Source organism: Macaca nemestrina, chromosome 13 (genome assembly GCF_043159975.1).
Source record: "Macaca nemestrina isolate mMacNem1 chromosome 13, mMacNem.hap1, whole genome shotgun sequence".
Taxonomy (NCBI): domain Eukaryota; kingdom Metazoa; phylum Chordata; class Mammalia; order Primates; family Cercopithecidae; genus Macaca; species Macaca nemestrina.
Genome location: NC_092137.1, coordinates 108454239 through 108466854, shown reverse-complemented (window position 1 = coordinate 108466854; position 12616 = coordinate 108454239). Strand labels below are relative to the sequence as shown.

Below are 12616 nucleotides of genomic sequence, written 5' to 3'. Positions count from 1 at the left end.
GAGGAGGGTCCAGGGCCTTGCTACCATCAGAGGCAACAGGCAAGCGAGATCTGTGAGGAAGGCCATGAGCGGAGGCCATCCACGTCTCTTCCTGATAGAAGAAAGGCTCTAGGGCAAGATAGGTTGCTTCTTAGCTGAGGCTTGGGAAGCCCCGGGTAGGTGAGAAAGGGGTCCTATAACTTCCTTGACAGACCTCCCCTTTCCTCTTAGTGTTTTGAGATTTCATTCCCCAGACTGGAGTCGGGTTGTGGATGTGCTCCTCCTGTATTCCACTGTTTTAATCCATTCTCCTTAGTGATATTGTGGGAATTTCTTGTTAACCTTTTGATCACAACTTTCACTTTTTGGTTCCAGTTATTGGCCCAGTAAGACAAGGGCAGAAAGGGGAGGAGGTTCATCTTCTCATCATAGACACCTAGAGCAGGGGCACAAACTTTCTAAAGGAAACAGCCAGATAGTGAATAATCTAGACTTTGCAGCCAGGTGGTGTCTGCCGCAGTGACTCAGCTCCACCCTGCAGTGTCAGAGCAGCTGGAGACCGCAGCGAATGGTGGGCGTGGCTGGCTGCCAATAAAACTTTATTCACAAAAGCAGAATGCTGGGCCGGATCCAACCTGTGGGTGAGGATCAAATATCCAGCAGCAAATTTGGAACTCCTGCGGGGGCAGGTGGCCTGTGGGCAGCAGCGGAGGTGAGTTCTGGCCTCCATCTTCAGCGGCGAGCAAGCAGTTCCCCTCACCAGCTGAGAGTGCTGAAGTTATGTGGGCAGAAGGCATGGCCGCTGCCTCTCCCAGGACAGACCCCCCTCGCTGGGGCTTCCTGGCCGCTGCCCTCCCCGAGAGGGAGATCGAGAGGCACGCGGGGCCTCTGGCTGCACAAGCTGCTTGCTCCTCTTTGCAGAACCAGGCAGAAGAATCAGGCCATAAATGTTTTATTCTAGAGTTTTCTTTGGGAAGCAAGTTCATGAGGGTCTGATTTACACCCCGTGTAATGGAGTGGGAGCAAGTGATGAATAATGCATGCCCGTTTCACTGCTCCTTGGGGGTGATAACAGTGTTTTCTGGACTCATATTAAAAGTTTAAACGAGATGTTTCTTCTCGGGGTCTTCGTCTGTTCCATAGTGTCACTGAAAGAGACTCAGAGCCCCCGTACAGCCTGCCAACCCCCAGACCCCCTTTTTTCCCTTTTAGTAATCCCAGTAGGAAACTACTATGGCCTGGTTCCCAGCCACTGCTTAGGGGCCCCATTACAACGCAGCAGAGGAGTCTCTAGTGTCTGGTTACAACCGGGCGGTTTAGAATCAGGGAACAGTGGCCACAGCACTGCCGCCAGAGCAGACACCAGGCTTCCAACCAGGGGAAGGCTGGAATTTGATGAAACATATTGCCGTCACAAATGACAGCCCAGTCTTTACTGACTAGCAGCTCCAGGGCTGTGTGCCATTCACCTGTGAGCTCTGTGATAGGGAGAGAGATGCAGGAGCAGTGGAGCTTGCCTGGATCCAGGGCACTGCACAGTCAGGCTGAGCTCCAGCCCTGACCTCGGTGTGGAGGGCCCCCACAGCTCCACGCATCATCAGCGCACACGCTGTCACTTTACTGTTTGCTTGTGCTAAGTTCCATCAGACGAGGCCAACCTCTCCTACCTATAGCCCTGTCAGCTGACCCTGCACTACTGCGCTCGTGTGAAATGCTCACAGGCTGTGTTGTTGAGCATCCTGCCCGAGGGAGGGAATGCTGGAGTGTTCTGTAGGGTCAGTGCGTCAGAGAACTGGGCCGCTGCATGGTCGGCCAGCTCCTTCGGAACACGTGTGTCCACTTGCCCAGGCCAAATCCTGGCGGATATCCATTATGGAGCCATTTAAAAAAACCATGGTGCAAACCTACTTTATTCTAGTCAGAGCCTTTTCCTGGGCATGGGCTGCTGGGCGCGACTTCGTGGCAGACAGGGCTGCACTTAGCTTTGAAGTCGGAGCAGAGATTTCCATCGGGTGATCTTGGAGATAGGATGAACATCTGTCTGAGGGCCGTGTCCCCAGTTCTTTTTACTCAAAGGCACCTGGAACTCCTTCTCTTTTCTTGTTTTTATCACGGGCTGACTCCCTCACTCCTGCCAAGTCTTTACTTATCCCTTAAGGCCTGGAATCGTTTAAAAATCAAGCCATTAAAAATCAAAGCAGCATCAGAAAGGTGGCTCGTGGTTAGGAGGAAGCCAGGCCTGCGTCCAGGGCCAAGTGCCACGGTTGGAGCTGGAGGCAAGGAGCCCTCAAGTCCCCAGTGTCACAGTCAGCAACTCTCAGCCTCGTTGTGAGTACTTCAGGGGAGAGGAGCCATTGGTTGGGGGCTGGAAACGCATCCAGCGCAGGCTTTGCAGGGTGCTGGCCATGGGGAAGCCCGTGCCTTTACTCAGGAGTTCCTGGTTACAGTCATTTAAAGGAGAGGTGCCTTGCCCTGCAGTTGGTTCCTGCCAGGGTTAGCAGTGGCTGCTCATCTCTGCCCCCCAGCAGGCCTCGTGTTCTTGGGAGTCACATTGTGTACAGCTGGGCCTGTGGCCCCCAGTGTGGTGCTGCTGAGCCCGTCAGTGGGAGGACCGCTGACCCCCTCCCGCTGTGGCCACCAGGAAGCTGCTGCTTGTTTGCATCCGTAGCAACAGAGACCAGATTCAGAGGACAGACTGACCCCGTCAGCATCAGGAAGCCACGACCAGTGTGCCCGCCACTTCTTTGTACTTTTAGTTTCTATATCCCTGAGGGCAGAGCCCAACCCAGCGTTGCCTCCTACACAACAGGATGTCCTATGGCACCTCTCGCTCTGGGCACCACACCAGACATCCATGCTAGGAGGGCCGGCCACACGAGAGCCACGCTCAGCCATGTCAGTTTTAGGCATTCTTCATCTTGACCTTTGGGAAAAAGCATTTCCACACATCTGACCTCTCTCTCCGCTCCTCGTTCCAGCTCTAAGTAATAGCTTATTGTTAAATCCCACATATTTGCTAGGAGCTTTCGCTGTATCAAGTGTCAGCTGAAGGCCAGGATTCCAGTGAAGCCGCCGGAATGTCTCCCTCCTGCTGTCTTTAGGGACAGCCTGTGTCAGGGTAGCCAAGGCCCCAGCCCCCCGAATGGGCCCTGTGGCAGCTCCCACTGTCCATGCCCCAGGCTCCTTGGCTGAGCCCTCCCGAGCCTCCTGACACCCAGCCCTGTGGGTTGCTTTACGCTGGACTCACACAGGGCAGTCGGTGGAGGCCGGCACAGATGGGATGGTGAGCCTTCGGCCGCCGTGGTGCACGTGCATGTGCTCTGCACGGTGTGCACTCTCAGCCCAGCCTTCAGCCTCTGCCCAGCAGACAAAACACAGTCTCCTCGGTCTCTCCCGGCCAGACACATTGCCCCCCTTTCACTGGAGTATGGCTTGAGCAGCTCCAGGACATTGGGAGGTGGAGATCCATGTGCTGGGGCAGGCTCCAGGCAGGCCACCCTCCCAGTGTGGCCCCACCGTGGCTCTGGCTGCACTTTGCTTGTGCTGTGCTGGTTTGGGACAGCTTGGCTGCTTGTGGAGCATTTATCGGAACAGGACAGCAGGCATGGTAACAAGAGCAGGACCAGTGCGTGCCTATCATCTTACATACCCACTCTTCCCGCTGCTACAGAGCTGAGTGCCCAGTGCCTGGGAGCACAGAACTGCCGGCCCAGCCCCTGCTGGTGCTACAGGGTCACCCCTGCCCTTTGTCAGCTCCCAGGATCCCCTGACAAAGATGGCACATGGGGGATTGAGACAGACACAGGTTTACCATCAGCCAGACCTCAAGTGTTAACTCTGTTATTCTTCTCATACCACTGTGGAAATGTTTCAGGAAACCATTGTCACTTGATATTAAAGTGTAGATTAAAAAACAATGCAATTATCCCAAAAGGCAGCTCCCCAGGGGAGCAAAGTTGTGGTTTGGTATGTAAGTTTCCTGACTTTTTGCCATGAAAATACATGTATCACTGTCAAAAATTAGATAAGCCTTCATATGCAAGGCTCTCACCTCCATTTCCACTCTGCATACCTTACATGGCCCTTCAGGCCTGGCCATGGAGACCACGGCACAGGCAGCAGTGGGACGTTCTCTTTCCTCATCAGCCTGCCAGCCCAATACCATGGGACATTTTAGCTTGCATCAGGAGTGCAGGTTTTTCATATCATAAACAGTGCTGCTGCGAAATCCTTACTTGTACCTCCATTCTGACTTGTCTGATTATCATTATTTTATGTATGTATGTATGTATGTATGTATGTGTGTGTGTGTATATATATATATGTACTTTTGAGACAGAGTCTTGCTCTGTCGCCCAGGCTGGAGTGCAGTGGCATGATCTCGGCTCACTGCAACCTCCACCTCCTAGGTTCAAGCAATTCTCCTGCCTCAGCCTCCCAATAACTGGGATTACAGGTGCCCACCATCATGCCCAGCTACATTTTGTATTTTTAGTAGAGACAAGGTTTCACCATGCTGGCTAGGCTGGTCTCAAACTCCAGCCCTCAAGTGATCTGCCTGCCTTGGCCTCCCAAAGTGCTGGGATTACAGGCGTGAGCCACCATGCCTGGCCTGTCTGATTATTTTAGGATTCATTCTTAACAGGAAACTGCTGGGGCTACAGGCTTTTTTTCCTTCTCTGTCTCTGTCTGTCTGTCTCTTTCTATTTCTGTCTGTCTACCTCTGTTTCTCTCCGGGTCTCTGTGTCTTCCTGTCTGTCTCTCCCCCTCTAGAATGGAGAACAGCTTTGTCTACAAGCCCAAATCACCAAGACGTGGGGCTGACTGTGTGAGAACTTCTCCGGCCCCCCATTCGCCTCCCTATTCTGTGCACTGGGGCCCTGCCCCCACCAGCCCTCCACACAGCACGGGCATGTCACGAGGGCCATGCCCTGCGGGACCTGAGTTTTCAGGCTTCTCTGGTACTAACTATGGCAGAACGGGACAGAAACCAGGGGACTGTGGGTCCACTAGCCCAAGCCAGGAGTGAGGGCTTTCCCTGCACGAAGCACACTGGGGTCCTCCGTGTCCTGTGAGTGGGATCAAGAGGTGTAACTCCCCTCCAGTGGTCCCGTAGGGGTAGTCACCTGCCCCAGGAATCACCCGTGCATGTCAGCAAAGCCAAGACGGCTGGGTCCGTCTAGGTCCTCGGCTTCCTTGGCCATTCCACAGCGTGCAGCTCAATGAACAATGACATCCCCTCTGAAGCACCGTCTCCCCTGGACTGCGGGTCTCCTTCTGTTTCTCAGGCTGCCCCATCTTGGCCTCCGTCAGGGCCCTCTTCTGGGTGGCGTCCCGCAGGCGGGGCCAGGGCGTCCTCCCTCCTCACTGTCTCCCAGGCCACTGCACCATCTACCCTGTTGGCTTCAGGACCATTATCACGAGCTTTGTTGAGGGCCTATTCTGTGGACTTAGAGTGACTGCTTTATAGACTATGGATTGTCTTACTTGGTACCACAGCTCTGTAGACCATACGAGCCTCCACCACCCCATCTTCTCATGTCTTGGGGGCTCTGTCCTCCACTGCTTCATTTCTATAGTCTTGGGAGCTTTGATTCAGGTTTCATCTGGTTTTTTCAGTTTTTTAGGCAGGAGGGTAAACCTGGCCTGTTACCATTACGGTCAGAGCAGAAGTTCATGACCCTCAATGGACACGATGATAGATCGGAGGCTCACAGGTGCCATCTTGGCTATGGTCACAAACACAGGTCACGCACCTGGGAGCTAAGGGCTTTCCCACGAGACTGCATTGCCTCGTAGATCAGCTATACATACATGACCCCAGATCTGCTGCCCAGGCCAATCCCCTCTGAGTTCCTGGTTGGCGGCACCAGCACCCTCATCATCCACACTGAGACATTTCCAGGCACACCAAATACTGCGTGTCCAGCAGCGAGCTCATGGCCTCTCTGGTCTCTTGCTCCTGTCTCTCCAACAGCATCTCCATCTGGCCAAGGCTGCAAACTCAGCCCATGCTCCTCCCTCAATGTCCTTCAGACCTAATCTTGTTGGTGGAGAAGGGAATGATGGCCCCCACACATATCCAAGTGCTGATCCCGGAACCTGAGAATGTGTCATCTGACGTGGCAAACGGGAAAAGACCCTGAGATGGAGATGCTCCTGGATCACCTGGGCCACCTCAGCCACAAAGGCCCTCCCGAGAGGGAAGCAGAGGCCAGAGTCAGGGAAGGGGATGGGGTGGTGGAAGCAGAGGCGAGAGAGAGGAAGATGCACCACTGCTGGCCTTAACGTGGAGGGGGCCAAGGAACGTTGGAAGCCTCTAGAAGCTACAAAGGCAGGGAATGGAGTCTCCTCTAGACTCCCAGAGGGAACACAGCCATGCCACACCTTGATTTTAGAACTTCTGACTTAAAGACCTTCTGTGTGATTGTAAGCCCCTGAGTCTCTGTTCGTTTCAGCAGCTGTGAGGAACTTACACCACGGTGTGGTGGCTAAGCACGTGGCCTCTGCATGGGCTGAGTTCGAAATACCCATCGCAGGCTTGCGAAGGTTGAAAGCATTGTTCCGGGGAAGTGCCCAGAGCTGGGCCCAGCCATGGTAGGCTCTGCACAGGGCGAGTGCTTCAGTCACAGGTGCTACAGTCGCGGCTGCTATTCCTACTAACAGCCCCCTGAGCGCGTCCAGGTCCCCTCCTGGCTCCCTTGCCGTCTGCCGGTGCAGGCTGGGCTCCCTCGCACTTCCTGATGGGTTCCCTGCAAAGCTGGCAGGTCCTGGCGTGTGGCTGCCTTCTCCCTGCCCGTCTTGCAGGGATTCCGTGCCCTCCGAGTGAAGGCCCTCTCCGGAGGCCCCGCACAGCCTGTCCTCATCCCATGGGGATACTGCCCCCTTTGCCTCCAAACCCTCACTTCATCTGGCCTCCCACATGAGCTGGCCCGGGCTCCTCTAGGCCCACCACCCACCCTCACCACCTCCCTGCCGTGGCTTGAGTGTCCCCTCTGAAATTCATGTTGAAATTTAATCCCCCAGACGCAGCGCTGAGAGGTGGAGCCTTTAAAAGGCAGTTAGGTCATGAGGGCAAGGCTGAATCATCACTCGTGGATCCCTAGACTCATGGGAGCGGGGCCGGTGGCTTTCTAAGAAGAAGGAGCAGGACCTGAGCCAGCACGCTCAGCTCCCTCGTCATGCAATGCTCTGCGGAGTCCCCACCAGCAAGAAGGCTGTCACCAGAAGTGGCCGTACGGCACTGCACTTTTCAAGTCTCCAGAACTATAAGAAATAAATTCCTTTTCGTTATAAATTACCCAGTTTTAAGTATTCTATCGTGAGCAACACTAAACAGACTAAGACATTCCCTGACAGGCCTGCCTCATGCCTTTCGAAGCCCTCCCAGCCACGCCCAGCCCAGGTTGGGTACCTGTGTAAGGGGCCTGTGCACGCTGAACTTCCCGGGGCTCCTGCATGCTTAGAATTACATGTCCAATCCAGGCACAGTGGCTCACGCCTGTAATCCCAGCACTTTGGGAGGCTAATGAGGGCAGATCACCTGAGGTCAGGAGTTCAAGACTAGCCTGGCCAAAATGGTGAAACCCTTTTTCTATTAAAAATACAAAATAGCTCAGCTCACTGCAACCTCCGTCTCCTGGGTTCAAGCAATTTTCCTGCCTCAGCCTCCCCAGTAGCTGGGATTACAGGCATGCGCCATCACGCCTGGCTAATTGTTGTATTTTTAGTAGAGATGGGGTTTCACCATATTGGCCAGGCTGGTCTCGAACTCCTGACCTCATGATCTTCCCGCCTCAGCCTCCCAAAATGCTGTGATTACAGGTCTGAGCCACTGCACTCGATATTGTGCCATTGCACTCCAGCCTGGGTGACAGAGCAAGACTCTTGTCTCAAAACAACAACAGCAAACAAAATAATAGCCGGGCGTGGTAGTGTGCACCTGTAATCCCAGCTACTCAGGAGGCTGAGGCAGGAGAATCGCTTGAGCCCGGAAGCAGAGGTTCCAGTGAGGCGAGATCTCGCCACTGCACTCCAGCCTGGGCGACAGAGTGAGACTTCATCTCAAAGAAAAATATGTCCAGTGTTTGGCCACCTGGATTGCAAGTCCCACACAGTCACAGGCCATGGTGTTCCCCATGGGGGAGGGAACACCAGGTTCCTCGAGTGTCCGCGTGTAGCCTGTTGTCCCTGTGCTGGACCTGCTTGGTAACTATTTGAGTGGGTGAGTGAATGACCCTAAGATCCTTCCCACACGTTTCTTCAGTGGACACTGGAGAAAGCAGCACGGGGACACCCTCTCCTCTGCACAGATGCCTGTGGCAGGGAGGGCCTGGTGGAGAGTGAGGTGGCAGCTTCTCCTTCTCCCTCCCTTGGGGTGTCTCTGCCCTCATACTCGCTCTCCAGCCCCCACCTATACCTCCATGGATGGTGACCCATGATCTGGACCGGCTCTGGGGAGTTTTCTAGAAGGAAAGTGATCCTGGCATTGTTGGGACCTCCTGGTCCCTGTCTCCCTTCATGGAGAGGGCAGGTGTCCCGGGCAGACAGAAGACCCTGGAATCCATCCGTGGGAAGGAATGCCCCCTTCCAGCCCTGTTCCCACATGGTGCTCAGCCTTTCCTGCTTCTTCATGTAGCCGAGGGATGAGGTCCGTGAGGGGCTGCCCTCTGGACACCTGGCTCTCTCAGGAGCCTTTGAAAATCAAAGGTTTCTCTCACAGTGTCTGCATTGCAATGGAAGTCATTTGAGACTTGGAGTTACCCTAGAGACACAAGGGGAGTCTCTCAGTTGCACCTGCTCATTCTGCCAGGCGCACTGGGTTTAAACAGGAGGAAGAAATCGTTTCTGACTTTGTAGACGCTGCCCGCGTGGCATGGTTTTAGGCTCTGCTCATGATCACTGGTCAGGGAGGGCTGTGACCAGCCAGGGAGGGGCAGGTAGGTGGCCGGCAGCATGCAGAGGTTATCAGTTAAGCAAGGCCAGACCTGGTCAGTGAGTGATGAGAAAGCTGAGAAGCTTCTTGCTCCTAAGCTAAGAAGGTGGTGTGAGGCCAGTCAGGGTACAGGGCTGGCTGCCTGCCTGGGGCAACTTCCAGGTGGCTCTCCCTCCATCTGTATGGTCTCTGCTTCTAGTGCCTTTCACTCACCTGAGGACACACACTGGGGACACAGGCACCTTCCCCATTCAGAGCCAGGCAGCCCCCGCACCCCGCCAAACCTGTCTTTGTCCAAGGTACCTGCAACCTGGCCGCATCCTCTGCTCCAGTTTCTGCCGGGACTGCTATTCTGCCCCATCCTCTGCTCCAGTTTCTGCCGGGACTGCTATTCTGCCCCTTGTCAGGCCTAAATGGGATCCTCGAGGAAGGGAGGAGACCCATGGCTCTCTCCTTGAAGGGAGATGGACCCCTTCCTCCTCCAGGCTCCCCGACAGCCCCTCTGATGGGGTATCCTGGGGCTTCCAGAACAGTACCACAAACTTAGGTGGCTAAAAGCAACAGAAAGTTGTTCTCTCACAGCTCTGGAGGTCGGAAGCCCCAAGTCAAGGTGTGGGCAGGTCTAGTTCCTCCCGAGGCTGAGGGGAGTCTGTTCCGGGGCTCCCTCCTGGCTTTGGTGGCTGCTGGCATCCTCAGCACCCCTTGGCTTGTGGATGCATCACTCCCATCTCTGCTCCGTCCTCGTATGGGCTTCCTTCCCCTCCACATCCCGCTCCTCCTCCTCTGTCTTGTAAGGATACTCATCACTGGATTTGGGGCCCACTCTAATCAAGGATGATCTATTCTCAGGCTCCTTACCTCATATCTGCAAAGACCCCTATTCCAGATAAGACCACAAGCACTGGTGCCAGGGCTGGGACTCGGACAGATGTTTGAGAGGGACACAGGTCAGACCCCTCTGCCATCAAATGCCTCTGAACAGGAAGACAGGACACTGTCCTAGGGAAGGCCGGGGCAGGGCGAGCAAGCTGGGTGGTAGGGGGACCTGGGGGCAGCTCTGCCCTACACGGGCTGGGGCTGAGGATTCTCCATGTAGGAATTCCCTTGGCAAGACCATGGTGCCACCCAGATTCCTCCCTCAGCCCCTCCACTGCCCCTGGAGAGCACAGCGCACCACTGATGCTGACCATTCCTCGGGTCATCTCCTCGCTTAAAAAACCCTTGAAGCTTGGAACACTTTGGGGTCTTGGGGGGAGGGGGGCGCCCTGTGACTCCCGGTCCTCTTGGCCTGCTGCTCTGTCTGCTGTCATGGGACTAATTTTCTTTAAGGATTAATCTCCAGTTCCTGGGGATGCTCTTTTTAAATAAGCTCTGTTTCCTAGCATGAAAGATTTCGTGTGGATTTTTTTAAACAAACACAATAATAATTAATTCAAGGTCTAAGAACAAAGCGAGGTCTGGAACACGGCCTCTCCGCGTCCTGACTATAGCGTGACGCTGACCAGCCTGGACGCAGGCCGTAGAAGGCTCCCTGAGCTGCTGGGAAGGGGCTCTCGAAAACCACCTCAGGGCAGGGGTCCTGGGCTGCCAGGCTCCCTCCCATGATTGGAGAACCATTTTGACAGTCCAGGTAGGCACGGCACTTTGGAGGCCAAACAGCCCGACAGCTGGGGAAGCACAGGCACCTGTGGATGCAGCCTCACCTTGCATTTCTCTTTCCCTTGGATGGGGTCTCTGTCTCCTCACTCCTGTCCCCTCTTGTCTGTTTCCAGGATGCCTCCTCCTCGGCAGGATCTACCCCCACAGCTGTCCCGCGAGCTGCCTCGGTGTCTGGAGAGCAGGGCACGCCTCCCAAGGTCCAGCTGCCCCTCAACGTGTGAGCTGCCCTTTGTGTCTGTCGGGGTCCCGTGCCTGCAGCCCTCCCTCCTGCCTGGGCTGGCCTGTCCACGTGTGGTTTCCGCGGGGTTTTCCCATGTGTTACTGGTTGACCAGTATAGTTATGTGCATCTAATAACACCACTGAAAGGAGAGTGTGGAAGACAAAAGTCTAGCAGTTCCTTTTGATGTTGATGTTTCTAGGACGTTTCTTCTAAGCAGGGAGGATATTCAGAGTATTCACAATGCAGGTCCCAGTCAACAGGAGAGGAGCCAGCCGTAGTGTGGAGCAGGCTCTCCATAGCATGGAAAGTCCGAGATTGGCGGGGAGAGGCAGGAGGGAAGCAGGTGCGCAGAGCAGCGGGTAGTCTAGGAGCTTGGGCAGCCAGTAGTCACCAACTGCTTGGAAGTGGTTCTGTGTTTCAGCCTCCATCCCAGGGCCACACCAGCGCATGCCAGCTGCATCTCATCCCCAAATATAACCAGATGAATCAGTGCTAGGAAGTGAGATACTTATCTTGTTTAGAACATCTGCCCAGTTAAATTACAGCTCTTAACAGATAAGTGCAATTTTAAAATTCCCCATTTAAATCATGCTCTGAAGATTTAGACTCCCTTTTGCTCTTGTGTTTGGCAGAGTTCAGTCACTGGAATGACTGTGTTAAGGTGAAGTCTATGAACTTGGCAAACAATATGACAAATACAGAAAGCTCTGTCAATGCAGGCTGGGTCAGAGGTCAGAGGGACACTCAGAACCTGTGTTGTTGCAGAACAGGATGTATTTCTTTTTTTTTTTTTTTTTTTTTTTTGAGATGGAGTCTTGCTCTGTCTCCCAGGCTGGAGTGCAGTGGTGCAATCTCGGCTCACTGCAAGCTCCGTACCCCAGGTTCACACCATTGTCCTCCCTTAGCCTCCCAAGTAGCTGGGACTACAGGCGCCTGCCACCACGCCTGGCTAATTTTTTGTATTTTTAGTAGAGACAGGGTTTCACCATATTAGCCAGGATGGTCTCGATCTCCTGATCTCGTGATCCGCCTGACTCGGCCTCCCAAAATTCTGGGATTACAGGCGTGAGGCACTGCGCCCGGCCGAACAGGATGTATTTCAAGCAAAAAAGTACTTTGAAGAGCAACTTGCCAAGCTTCAAAAGGTCTAGAAGTAGCTCAGCTGCTGGCACACGCTCAGCCACCTCTAAGCCCAGTGGAAACGCCAGCCTTTCTCCAGTGGTCGGCAAGAAAGCTTCCAGTATCCTCCCACTGTGATTAAGCAATGTAATGAAAGGAATTTGAAAGGTGCCTATTTTTTACCTAGCTTCCTGAGCAGGCTACTTCCGGATGCCTTGAGACTAATATTCAAGTTTTCACCAGCACTGGACAAAATAAAACACTCCCTCCATCTCCTGCCATGCTCCTAGCTCAGTTCTGGCAGCTTCAGGCAAAGCTGGTGCCAAGGAGGCACATGGGAGGGTGGGGGGTGATGGGTTCGCTCCTCTTGAAGAATTGGATGCAGAATGCTATCTGAGGAAAGAAACCTGCGCCCACAGGGGATGGCCCTGATGGAGTTTCCCAAACGAGAGGCAAGACACACGTCAGGTTGCTGAGGCCATGAGTGCTTCAAGGCCAAAGCCCAGATGGGTTTGTTTTGGAGTCCCCATGACCAGCTGAATGCCTGTACACAGGCTCTCAGCAGCTGCCACTTGTTCTATGAGAGCAAAGGCCTCCCCTTCCTGGGTGCAGAGGGCTCCCCAGCGTGAGGCGAGCTCAAGGATTAGCCATCCGAGAAGGCTGCTCTGTCCCAGAGACCCAAAAGGTAACAGTTCCAGGCATG

The 12616-nt window shown here is 54.3% G+C and overlaps 1 protein-coding gene across 1 annotated transcript in view; it reads left to right on the top strand.

The window, feature by feature from the left end:
- LOC105471836 (SH3 domain containing ring finger 3) overlaps nt 1-12616 on the top strand; it is a 373482-nt gene that overhangs the window by 276221 nt on the left and 84645 nt on the right. The window contains exon 5 of the mRNA XM_011724585.3: nt 10687-10790. Within this exon, the coding sequence (XP_011722887.2) occupies nt 10687-10790 (104 nt within the window). The remainder of the gene's footprint in view (nt 1-10686; nt 10791-12616) is intronic.